The following is a 14,065-nucleotide window of genomic DNA, read 5'->3' as shown; positions in this document are numbered from 1 at the left end:
TGCACCTGTGTAGCCGCCATCTTTAATTGAGTCCACTGCGCCCTGTTAGTGCATTTGTTTTGAGGCCTGGGCGGGTAAGCATCTCTGCTTTTTTCTTGGTGTCCTTTCAAGTCCTCTTTTTGTGGTTTTGCATCTTTGGATGCACCAATTGTGGGTGGGCTGCAGGCTGCTATTTTTAGGCTGCCGAGGGCCAAAATCCATGGGTCTCGCCTGCCTGAGAATACCAGGCTGCAGCTGTCTGCTTTTTCCTTGGCTGGTTAATAGGGGAGACCGCACGTTATTTTTTTTGAGGGGATCCCGCTATTTTTGCTAACTGTCCAAAGTAAGCAGACTGCTGCGGTCAGGTGTTATCAGGCTGGTAAGGTTCATGGATATTGGATCCTTACTATCCTGAAATACCAGTCCCAGCTGTCTGCTTTACTCTGGCTGGCTAACATATATAGGTAAATATTATAATAACATAATATAGGTTAATATTATTATTTATTTACTAAAAAGGAGGGGACCTCTCTCTGTACTTTCCTCTGTTCTCAGTGTCATGTGCTTCTGGCTGTGTCACAAGATTCACAATTATGTAAATTAGTACACCTGTCTAGTAAGCTGCGCTCCCGCACTTAATGTGCATGTGACTAGGAAGATAATGCGGTTTTACCGCATCTCATGAAAGTCTATGGGTAATTTACGCCATGGAGACTGAGCGTCTCCACTACATAAATTGCCAACCCGCAGCAATTACTGACCGTGGGAACATACCGCAATATATCAGCAAACAGGAAATCACTTTTTTCTCTTCTCAGAAGCCAACTTTCAATTAGCTTTATTTCAAGTGACAAAAAAATGCAAGTAATGAAAAAACGCATCAAAAACGCATGTAAAAACATATCAAAAACGTTACCTCAGATGCAGATTTCACCCACGTGAAATCCTGAGCAAATACTGAGCCATTACTGACCGTGTGCACATATCCTTAGACTCCTGTTTTATATTCCACACTCAGTGTCTGCGGTATTACGTCATGTCTGATGTGAAATGTCTGCGGTATTACGTCATGTCTGATGTGAAATGTCTGCGGTATTACGTCATGTCTGACGTGACTCGTCTGCGGTATTACATCATGTCTGATGTGACTCGTCTGCGGTATTACGTCATGTCTGATGTGACACGTCTGCGGTATTACGTCATGTCTGATGTGACTCATCTGCGGTATTACGTCATGACTCATGTGACACGTCTGCGGTATTACGTCATGTCTGATGTGAAATGTCTGCGGTATTACGTCATGTCTGATGTGAAATGTCTGTGGTATTACGTCATGTCTGATGTGACTCATCTGCGGTATTACGTCATGTCTGATGTGACACGTCTGCGGTATTACGTCATGTCTGATGTGACACGTCTGCAGTATTACGTCATGTCTGATGTGACTCGTCTGCGGTATTACGTCATGTCTGATGTGACACGTCTGCAGTATTACGTCATGTCTGATGTGACTTGTCTGCGGTATTACGTCATGTCTGATGTGACTCATCTGTGGTATTACGTCATGTCTGATGTGACTCGCCTGCGGTATTACGTCATGTCTGATGTGACTCGTCTGCGGTATTGCGTCTTGTCTGATGTGACTCGTCTGCGGTATTACGTCATGTCTGATGTGACACATCTGCAGTATTACGTCATGACTCATGTGACACGTCTGCGGTATTACGTCATATCTGATGTGACACGTCTGCAGTATTACGTCATGTCTGATGTGACTTGTCTGCGGTATTACGTCATGTCTGATGTGACACGTCTGCAGTATTACGTCATGTCTGATGTGACTTGTCTGCGGTATTACGTCATGTCTGATGTGACTCATCTGCGGTATTACGTCATGTCTGATGTGACTCGTCTGCGGCATTACGTCATGTCTGATGTGACTCGTCTGTCGTATTACGTCATGTCTGATGTGACTCGTCTGCGGTATTACGTCATGTCTGATGTGACTCGTCTGCGGTATTACGTCATGTCTGATGTGACTCGTCTGCGGTATTACGTCATATCTGATGTGACACGTCTGCGGTATTACGTCATGTCTGATGTGACACGTCTGCGGTATTATGTCATGTCTGATGTGACACGTCTGCGGTATTATGTCATGTCTGATGTGACATATCTGAGGTATTATGTCATGTCTGATGTGACACGTCTGCGGTATTACGTCATGTCTGACGTGACTCGTCTGCGGTATTACGTCATGTCTGATGTGACTCGTCTGCGGTATTACGTCATGTCTGATGTGACATATCTGCGGTATTACGTCATGTCTGATGTGACTCGTCTGCAGTATTACGTCATGTCTGATGTTACTGATCTGCGGTATTACGTCATGTCTGATGTGACTCGTCTGCGGTATTACGTCATGTCTGATGTGACTCGTCTGCGATATTACGTCATGTCTGATGTTACTGATCTGCGGTATTACGTCATGTCTGATGTGACTCGTCTGCGGTATTACGTCATGTCTGATGTTACTGATCTGCGGTATTACGTCATGTCTGATGTTACTGATCTGCGGTATTACGTCATGTCTGATGTGACTCGTCTGCGGTATTACGTCATGTCTGATGTGACTCGTCTGCGGTATTACGTCATGTCTGATGTGACTCGTCTGCGGTATTACGTCATGTCTGATGTGACTCGTCTGTGGTATTACGTCATGTCTGATGTTACTGATCTGCGGTATTACGTCATGTCTGATGTGACTCGTCTGCGGTATTACGTCATGTCTGATGTGACTCGTCTGCGGTATTACGTCATGTCTGATGTGACTCGTCTGCGGTATTACGTCATGTCTGATGTGACTCGTCTGCGGTATTACGTCATGTCTGATGTGACTTGTCTGCGGTATTACGTCATGTCTGATGTTTTTGCTCTATTTGTATTTAGGAAATGCCATTCAGGCATTTGGGAACGGGACAGACGTGAAGCTGCAGCCAGATCCGGTCCTGCACCCCACCACCTCCTCCATCCTCTCCAAATCCAAAACCAAGGATTCCGCCTTCTCAGACAACATGCACTTCACCAATGAAATCCCCACACACAACGGACTGCCAGCGTGTGCCAACCTCATACAGGTAATCTCCTGGGGGGTCTTCACAATGTGCTGATCCTGAGTAGAGATGGGCGGACAACTGGATGTTCGGGTAAGGCGGCTTCAGCCGAACAGTTACAAAAAGTTCGGGTTCGGGTACCAGAACAGGACCCAAACCCGGACCCCATTCACTTGAATGGGGGTCCCGAACATCAAGTATTTGTGCATGTGCATGACAGTGCGGCAAACACAGCTTCTGATTGGCAGTGAAATCCTCCCCGCCGGTCAGAGAGCCGCGGTTCCCACGCTGTCAGAAGACAGTGAGCGCTCAGCTGTAATTGGAGGTATAAAGTTTACCTCCGGTCAGTGGTGTCAGCTGATGGGACTACTGCTCCCATCATCTGACACCTGCTGCCGCTAATAACAGGGAGAGCAGTGTAAATAAATGATTAAAAAAAAAAAAACAGCGTGGGTTCCCCTGTATTTTTGTTAACCAGCCATACGAAACTCACAGCTGGAGGCTGCAACCCTCAGCTTCAGCAAGGCTGGTTATCAAGAATAGAAGGGTCCACACGCCATATTTTTTAATTATTTAAATAATCATTTTTCACAACCAGCCTTGCTAAAGCTGACAGCTGGGGGCTGCTATTCTCAGGCTTGTAAGGAGCCATTGATATTGACCCCCCCAGCCTAAAAACAGCAGCCCGCAGCTGCCCAGAAAAGGCACATCTATTAGACGCTCCAATTCTGGCGCTTTGCCCGGCTCTTCCCACTTGCCCTGTATCGGTGGCAGGAGGGGCTCATATTTGTGGGGTTGATGTCACCTCCGACATCAAGCCCGCGGCTTAGTAATCGAGAGGCGTCTTTAAGACACCTATCCATTACTATTCCTATAGTTTTATGTAGATAAAGACACCGCAAGAATAAAGTTCTTTAATTGAAAGAATGACACAGACTTCTTTAATATTCTTAATTAAACCATACTTACGACCTCGTCTAATTACACCGAAGCCCTCGATCTCCTGTAATAAGCCAAAAATAATAAAACAACAATATACCATACCTGTCCGTCGCTCTGTCCCACGCTATAATCCATGTACGGGGGAAAAATAGTTTTCAACCTGGATGGTGCCAAGATGTGACCGTCCAGACTGAGAACCACTGAGGAATGAACTGCTGCAAGAGTAGCCTCAGTGACAGGAGGTGATGACAATCAGGTTACCTACCGTCACTGAGGCTCCGTTCCCAGCAGGGCTGAACTGCCGTGAGATCCCCGCTAGCAGCATGAGAGTTTATCTTGGTGAAATCTGTGTTCGGTGTCCGTGCCCGAAAAGTAAGTGTTCGGTACGGACACCGACCTTTACTGTTCGGGTTCGCCCATCTCTAATGCTGAGTTACATCCTGTATTATACCCCAGAGCTGCACTCACTATTCTGCTGGTGCAGTCACTGTGTACATACATTACATTACTGATCCTGAGTTACATCCTGTATTATACCCCAGAGCTGCACTCACTATTCTGCTGGTGCAGTCACTGTGTACATACATTACATTACTGATCCTGAGTTACATCCTGTATTATACCCCAGAGCTGCACTCACTATTCTGCTGGTGCAGTCACTGTGTACATACATTACATTACTGATCCTGAGTTATATCCTGTATTATACACCAGAGCTGCACTCACTATTCTGCTGGTGCAGTCACTGTGTACATACATTACATTACTGATCCTGAGTTACCTCCTGTATTATACTCCAGAGCTGCGCTCACTATTCTGCTGGTGCAGTCACTGTGTACATACATTACATTACTGATCCTGCGTTACCTCCTGTATTATACCTCAGAGCTGCACTCACTGTTCTGCTGGTGCAGTCACTGTGTACATACATTACATTACTGATCCTGAGTTACATCCTGTATTATACCCCAGAGCTGCACTCACTATTTTGCCAGTGCAGTCACTGTGTACATACATTACATTACTAATCCTGAGTTACATTCTGTATTATACCCCAGAGCTGCACTCACTATTCTGCTGGTGCAGTTACTGTGTACATACATTACATTACTGATCCTGAGTTACATCCTGTATTATACCCCAGAGCTGCACTCACTATTTTGCCAGTGCAGTCACTGTGTACATACATTACATTACTAATCCTGAGTTACATTCTGTATTATACCCCAGAGCTTCACTCACTATTCTGCTGGTGCAGTTACTGTGTACATACATTACATTACTGATCCTGAGTTACCTCCTGTATTATACTCCGGAGCTGCACTCACTATTCTGCTGGTGCAGTCACTGTGTACATACATTACATTACTGGTCCTGAGTTACATCCTGTATTATTCTCCAGAGCTGCACTCACTATTCTGCTGGTGCAGTCACTGTGTACATACATTACATTACTAATCCTGAGTTACATCCTGTATTATACCCCAGAGCTGCACTCACTATTCTGCTGGTGCAGTCACTGTGTACATACATTACATTACTGATCCTGAGTTACATCCTGTATTATACCCCAGAGCTGCACTCACTATTCTGCTGGTGCAGTCACTGTGTACATACATTACATTACTGATCCTGAGTTATATCCTGTATTATACACCAGAGCTGCACTCACTATTCTGCTGGTGCAGTCACTGTGTACATACATTACATTACTGATCCTGAGTTACCTCCTGTATTATACTCCAGAGCTGCGCTCACTATTCTGCTGGTGCAGTCACTGTGTACATACATTACATTACTGATCCTGAGTTACATCCTGTATTATTCTCCAGAGCTGCACTCACTATTCTGCTGGTGCAGTCACTGTGTACATACATTACATTACTGATCCTGGGTTACCTCCTGTATTATACTCCAGAGCTGCACTCACTATTCTGCTGGTGCAGTCACTGTGTACATACATTACATTACTGATCCTGAGTTACCTCCTGTATTATACCCCAGAGCTGCACTCACTATTCTGCTGGTGCAGTCACTGTGTACATACATTACATTACTGATCCTGGGTTACCTCCTGTATTATACTCCAGAGCTGCACTCACTATTCTGCTGGTGCAGTCACTGTGTACATACATTACATTACTGATCCTGGGTTACCTCCTGTATTATACCCCAGAGCTGCACTCACTATTCTGCTGGTGCAGTCACTGTGTACATACATTACATTACTGATCCTGGGTTACCTCCTGTATTATACCCCAGAGCTGCACTCACTATTCTGCTGGTGCAGTCACTGTGTACATACATTACATTACTGGTCCTGAGTTACCTCCTGTATTATACTCCAGAGCTGCACTCACTATTCTGCTGGTGCAGTCACTGTGTACATACATTACATTACTGATCCTGAGTTACATCCTGTATTATACTCCAGAGCTGCACTCACTATTCTGCTGGTGCAGTCACTGTGTACATACATTACATTACTGATCCTGGGTTACCTCCTGTATTATACTCCAGAGCTGCACTCACTATTCTGCTGGTGCAGTCACTGTGTACATACATTACATTACTGATCCTGGGTTACATCCTGTATTATACTCCAGAGCTGCACTCACTATTCTGCTGGTGCAGTCACTGTGTACATACATTACATTACTGATCCTGGGTTACCTCCTGTATTATACTCCAGAGCTGCACTCACTATTCTGCTGGTGCAGTCACTGTGTACATACATTACATTACTGATCCTGGGTTACCTCCTGTATTATACCCCAGAGCTGCACTCACTATTCTGCTGGTGCAGTCACTGTGTACATACATTACATTACTGATCCTGGGTTACCTCCTGTATTATACCCCAGAGCTGCACTCACTATTCTGCTGGTGCAGTCACTGTGTACATACATTACATTACTGGTCCTGAGTTACCTCCTGTATTATACTCCAGAGCTGCACTCACTATTCTGCTGGTGCAGTCACTGTGTACATACATTACATTACTGATCCTGAGTTACATCCTGTATTATACCCCAGAGCTGCACTCACTATTCTGCTGGTGCAGTCACTGTGTGCATACATTACATTACTGATCCTGAGTTACATCCTGTATTATACCCCAGAGCTGCACTCACTATTCTGCTGGTGCAGTCACTGTGTACATACATTACATTACTGATCCTGAGTTACATCCCGTATTAGACCCCAGAGCTGCACTCACTATTCTGCTGGTGCAGTCACTGTGTACATACATTACTGATCCTGAGTTACCTCCTGTATTATACCCCAGAGCTGCACTCACTATTCTGCTGGTGCAGTCACTGTGTACATACATTACATTACTGATCCTGAGTTACCTCCTGTATTATACTCCGGAGCTGCACTCACTATTCTGCTGGCGCAGTCACTGTGCACATACATTACATTACTGATCCTGGGTTACCTCCTGTATTATACTCCAGAGCTGCACTCACTATTCTGCTGGTGCAGTCACCGTGTACAGATATTAGTCGCTCCAGCACTGATGTAGGTTGAGGGCTGTGATGGTGACTGTCCCTTTAAGCAGACGCTGATGACGTTTGTCACTTTCTTTCTTTCTCGGACAATCAGTAATTACTGTAACAATGTTCTGAAGTTTGACGCTTTGTGTCAGTTGCAATCAATATTTTGCCCGGTCGCTATAATGAGCCGTCAGGAGCCGGGAGCAGCTAATTACTGTCCCTGATGATGATGATGACGCTGCGCCTCCCGGTTTCTGCCGCTCTCATTAATTTCACATCAATCCCATAACTTGATAAAGCTTTGTGCGTTTCCTGAGGATCGGGTCATGAAGACGCTATTTATTCGCTGTGGGTAACCCACTCCGCCACGTGTCTGCCGCTAATCAAAGCCCTCAAACCCGTCAATTAGTGAAAGTTTTCACTTTTTATTTATTTTTTAATGTTTCCTTTTTTCAGGCTCAAAAACTAAAATCAAACAACTCTGTGGACCCTCAGCTGTGCCTGGCGGAGGTAAGAGCGGCTCACACCCTGGAGCGCCTCCACCAAGCAATTATACGTCAACCTCTTCATTACTGACCGTCCTCGTGATACAACCAGGCAGACGGTGTATACAGGTGTAGCAGAGCCGAGCTTGTCCCGGCATTATCTGTACTGATACATTGTAACAAGCTGTCAGTATGGGAGACATAGTCAGCACACAAATCATTGTTAGCACCGACGCATCATTGTTAGCGCCGACGCATCATTGTTAGCGCCGACGCATCATTGTTAGCACCGACTCATCATTGTTAGCACCGACGCATCATTGTTAGCGCCGACGCATCATTGTTAGCACCGATACATCATTGTTAGCACCGACTCATCATTGTTAGCACCGACGCATCATTGTTAGCACTGACGCATCATTGTTAGCACCGATACATCATTGTCAGCGCCGACGCATCATTGTTAGCGCCGACGCATCATTGTTAGCACTGACTCATCATTGTTAGCACTGACGTATCATTGTTAGCGCCAATACATCATTGTCAGCGCCGACGCATCATTGAAGGCACTGACTCATCATTGTTAGCACCGACGCATCATTGTTAGCACCGACGCATCATTGTTAGCACCGACGCATCATTGTTAGCACCGACTCATCATTGTTAGCACTGACTCATCATTGTTAGCACTGACGTATCATTGTTAGCGCCAATACATCATTGTTAGCACCGATACATTATTGTTAGCACTGACTCATCATTGTTAGCACTGACTCATCATTGTTAGCACTGACACATCATTGTTAGCACTGACTCATCATTGTTAGCACTGACACATCATTGTTAGCACTGACTCATCATTGTTAGCACCGACGCATCATTGTTAGCACCGACGCATCATTGTTAGCACTGACTCATCATTGTTAGCACTGACGCATCATTGTTAGCACCGACACATCATTGTTAGCACTGACTCATCATTGTTAGCACTGACGCATCATTGTTAGCGCCGATACATCATTGTTAGCACTGACTCATCATTGTTAGCACTGACTCATCATTGTTAGCACTGACGCATCATTGTTAGCGCCGATACATCATTGTTAGCACTGACTCATCATTGTTAGCACTGACTCATCATTCTTAGCACTGACACATCATTGTTAGCACCGATACATCATTGTTAGCACCGATACATCATTGTTAGCACTGACTCATCATTGTTAGCACTGACGCATCATTGTTAGCGCCGATACATCATTGTTAGCACTGACTCATCATTGTTAGCACTGACTCATCATTCTTAGCACTGACACATCATTGTTAGCACCGATACATCATTGTTAGCACCGATACATCATTGTTAGCACTGACTCATCATTGTTAGCACTGACGCATCATTGTTAGCACTGATTCAACCTAAACCATCATCAAATTTGCTAACATTCCACAAAAATCATGAGCTCGCGATATGCCACAGAGTAGCCACATTAAATGTGCACTGGGCCAGTCCTCTTGCGGATGCCACATCTGCAACAGAAATTCCTATGTAACCCTTAGGCTATGTGCACACGTAGGAAAAGAGGTGCAGGATTTTCTGCACAAAATCCGCTTCTCCTGTCAGAATCCGCAGCTGCGGATTTCCCGCGGTTTTTATGTGGAATTGATGCGGATGTTTTGCGGTTTTTGCCACTGCGTATTTTTAACATGGAGGGGTGCAGAAACGATGCAGATCCACACAAAAGAAGTGACATGCACTTTTTTGAAATCCGCAGCAATTCCGCACTGATTTTTCAGCACCATCTGCACAGCTTTTTTTTATCCCATTGATTTACATTGTACTGTACATCACAGTGCGGATCTGCAGCGTTTCTGCGCTGAAAAATTTTGCTGCGTATCCGCAGCAAATCCGCATCGTGTGCACATAGCCTTAGAGTGTCTGCTGCAAATCACTCTTTTCAGGGCTTCACTTGCAGTGTGCTGTTCAGTACTACTGTTTAAAATCCTTCATGCCTCCAGTTCTGGATTCACGGCTACATTGTTTAGTACTGCTGTAATGTTCCTCATGCAACTGCCTCTAGTAAGTGTTCATCTAACCCGAGTGCTGGATTTATTCTACACTGTTCAATACTGTTGTATAATATTCCTTATGCAGCTGACTCTGGTTGGTGTTTATCTAACCAAAGTGCCGAATTCACAGCTACATTGTTCAGCAATGCTGTATAATGTTCCTCATGCAACTGCCTCTGGTATGTGTTCATATATCCCTAGTGCTGGATTCACAGCTACATTGTTCCTCACTGCTGTATAATATTCCTCATGCAGCGGCCTCTGGTAGGTGTTCATCTATGCCCAGTGCTGGATTCACAGCTACACTTCAATACTGCTGTATAATATCCCTCATGCAGCTGCCTCTGGTTGGTGTTCATCCAACCCTAGTGCTCGATTCACAGCTACATTGTTCAGCACTGCTGTATAATATTCCTCATGCAGCTGCCTCTGTTAGGTGTTGATCTAACCCCAGTGCTGGATTCACAGCTACATTGTTCAGTACTGCTGTATAATATTCCTTATGTAGCTGCTTCTAGTTTATCTCACCTCAGCTTAGTATGAAAAGGCTCATGGAAACTAAATGACACTAAAATCATAGTCCATTAAATAAGAAAGTGCATAAGAGATTTTAGGGCTTTATAAAAGGATGAGGAATGTAACTCTGTATAAGCCCCAGTTAGCGGAGCTCATAGTAACCTCTGACCTGACGCACGTGTCCTTTCATCTATTGCAGCAGTCGCTTGGAAAAGACAACATTGTGGAAAGATCCTCTAGCGGCCACATCTCCGGCAACAATGCCCCCGGCGCCTGGTCCAGTGTGTGCAGCCTCCTCCTGCTGAGCACGACGCACCTCCTCGCCGCCGCCCTGCTGGCGTTATAGCTGCTCCGCCCCTCATGGACCTGAATAAACTGATCTCTATATAAATCTATATTACATATGAAGAATATTATTCACCTTCCTACCTTTTCATTCATCTGAATTTGCCGCTCCATGAGAAGAACGAATGAAGCTGAAGAAGAACCAGTCGCATTTTGTGATGTCCTCGGGGGCGGGGCTGCGCTATTCATTCCGCGATCTGATAACCCCGCCCCCGAGATTCTGGACATGTCTTGTGTTCTAAAGAGCATTTGTACATTTGGTTGTCGATAAAGTTTCTTTTTTATTTTGTGTATATTTATAACATATTTCTCTTTTTATCTGTTTGGGGATGAGGCGAAATACGAGAGGGTCGGCGGTGCCCTCCAATCAGGGCTTGCGTTAGGGTAACTTTCCATCCTCCGTGTCATTCCATTGCGCACCCGCTATTTCTGCTCCTCTGGGGCCCTCGACATCAGGCGATTGGGAGAAATCGGAAATTTGGGGGCATTTGTAGAGCTGAAGTGGAATAAGGTGAGGCCCTCTGGGCACGGTGTGGGCAGTGCAGGTTGGCGCCAGGAGGGCGGCGACGGACTCTAATTGTGCTATGTAATGAGTTTCCATATATTAGGGTGGTCCTGGCGGTGGTAGGACGGTGAGAGTCTCCTGCGCCCGACGTCTTCCACCTGGCGCCATATGTTGTAAACCACACAAGACGTCCGCCGGGCCCGAGACTCCACAGTCGAAACGTTTGATACAAAGATATTTTTTTGCCTCCGTGTCTGTAATTGCGGCTCCTGAATATTCATGTCTTGGCCACCGTATAACCGTCCTCGCTGTGATGCCGGAGCGCGCCGTCGGCTTAATTACCGCTACAGTTAATTGAAAACAAGTTGTGTACACATGAAACAGAAACAAGCGGCGCGTTCGCCTTAATGAAGCCGGCGCCTAATCCTGCGAGGGCGAGATTAATCCCGTGCCGGCTAGAAAGGATGAGTGTTGGCACCGGAGACGCTGGCCTGAACACAATGCAGCCGGCTAGTGGCATCTGTCGCTGTAACGCCGCGGCCTGTGACGGCGCTCTCCTGGGGCGTCACAACAAAGGATTGGGGCGCTCAGCTTCATCGCTTTCATGTCAGATAAGACTGTGGAGAATAGAAACACAAGTGACAGAAAGGAAAGTTTCTGCCCCCCGAGGAGGAGGCGGGCTCAGCGCAGGAGCGGCCGCCGCGGAATTGAGCGCAGCGTCCGTCTCTTCTCACTGCTCTGCTCATTTGTGCCAAAAATGCCGCAGAGGTCACTAAAGGTCCCTACAGTTCCAGTGGTACTTTGCGCTACATTGTTGGATTGACACCGCAGTGTTAGCGGCTGTATAATGGTGTCGCACTGGTTTGTACAGTTCACAATTTGTCATGCAGAGATGTAAACCGATGGCACAAGGTGAGGCCTGTGTTACAATATGGCGACTGCCTGGCCAATATGTCGCAGCACGCTGATAACTATGGCGCACGCCGGGCTCCACTGCAGCGGATGAGGTCTGGTGCACAGTGGGGGGCATCCAGGAGCATGTGACCTGTGCCCTTAGGGGGAGGGGCATAGAGCTTGGAACCCCTCCTACCACATACGTGTTCTACGAGGGATCGTACATACATTACATTACGTCTGCCACCTTGTATATAACTTCAGCTGCTGGAAAGAGGTGGAGATGCAATGGGGCGCTCACTCTGCTTATTCTCCGGATCCATTACTTATTTTTTCTTATTAGTGATTATTATTATTATGACAATGTTACTTTTAATAAAAGTGAATAAAATCCACGACTCCGAGAAGCTGAAGTTTTTATTTTATAGCGAGAACTAGTGAAAATCACCAAGCAGCCATTGCCGGGGTGTATCTAACCATGTGCCAACAGTACTACAGCCCCCAACATCTAGGACAATGATGCACTTTATCCACATTCTGTATTGGTGTATCTCAGCCCATCATGTGGGACATTGTCAGAGATGCACAGAGTACTACGACTCCAATCATGCAGGGAAACGTGTACGCTATTGTGTGATACACAGATACGGATTAAGGTACAGAAATTGTATGTGTATTCCACCTGTGTGAGCGTTACACAAGTCCGAGCAAATGACCGATATTACAGCAGAAAGTACTACAGGCAGCGATGCTACAGCAAGAAGTACTACAGGCAGCGATGCTACAGCAAACAGTACTACAGGCAGCGATGCTACAGCAAAAAATACTAGAGGAAGATATTCTACAGCAAAAAGTACTACAGGCAGCGATGCTACAACAAAAAGTACAGGCAGCGATGCTACAGCAAAAAGTACTACAGGCAGCGATGCTACAGCAAAAAGTACTACAGGCAGCGATGCTACAGCAAAAAGTACTACAGGCAGCGATGCTACAGCAAAAAGTACTACAGGCAGCGATGCTACAGCAAAAAGTACTACAGGCAGCGATGCTACAGCAAAAAGTACTACAGGCAGCGATGCTACAGCAAAAAGTACTACAGGCAGCGATGCTACAGCAAAAAGTACTACAGGCAGCGATGCTACAGCAAAAGGTACTACAGGCAGCGATGCTACAGCAAAAGGTACTATAGGCAGCGATGCTACAGGAAAAAATACTACAGGCAGCAATTCTACAGCAAAAAAATTCTACAGGCAGCGATGCTACAGCAAAAAATACTAGAGGAAGATATTCTACAGCAAAAAGTACTAGAGGAAGACATTCTACAGCAAAAAAATGCTACAAGCAGCGATGCTACAGCAAAAAGTACTATAGACAGCGATGCTGCAGAAAATGTACTACAGTCAGCAATGCTACTGCAAAAAGTACTACAGGTAGATATTCTACAGCAAAAAGTACTAAAAGCAATGATGTTACAGAAAAAAGGACTACAGGCAGCGATGCTGCAACAAAAAGTACTACAGTACATCCAAATGTATTACTGTTTAAATCATTGGCACTTCCATAATATGTACATTAGAAAAAGGGGAAAGAAGCTATATGCAATAAAAAAAATTACAAGTTTATTAGTATGTATTAAAATAACAACATAGTAAAATGTAAAATCAATAGGGACAACAAATACAAAAAAAAGACAGCAACAAAAAGGAAACAGTGCCA

General features: G+C 45.4%; 1 protein-coding gene across 1 annotated transcript in view; it reads left to right on the top strand.

The window, feature by feature from the left end:
* GFRA1 (GDNF family receptor alpha 1) overlaps nt 1-12,744 on the top strand; it is a 300,260-nt gene extending 287,516 nt beyond the window's left edge. Inside the window, exons 7-9 of the mRNA XM_069754383.1 lie at nt 2,929-3,116; nt 7,991-8,044; nt 10,805-12,744. Of these exons, the coding sequence (XP_069610484.1) occupies nt 2,929-3,116; nt 7,991-8,044; nt 10,805-10,951 (389 nt within the window). The 3' untranslated portion in view covers nt 10,952-12,744. The remainder of the gene's footprint in view (nt 1-2,928; nt 3,117-7,990; nt 8,045-10,804) is intronic.
* The last annotated feature ends 1,321 nt before the right edge of the window (nt 12,745-14,065 follow it).

Source organism: Ranitomeya imitator, chromosome 2 (assembly GCF_032444005.1).
Source record: "Ranitomeya imitator isolate aRanImi1 chromosome 2, aRanImi1.pri, whole genome shotgun sequence".
Lineage (NCBI taxonomy): Eukaryota > Metazoa > Chordata > Amphibia > Anura > Dendrobatidae > Ranitomeya > Ranitomeya imitator.
Note: the sequence above shows the minus strand (reverse complement) of the source record. Positions and strands in the feature narration are given on the sequence as shown.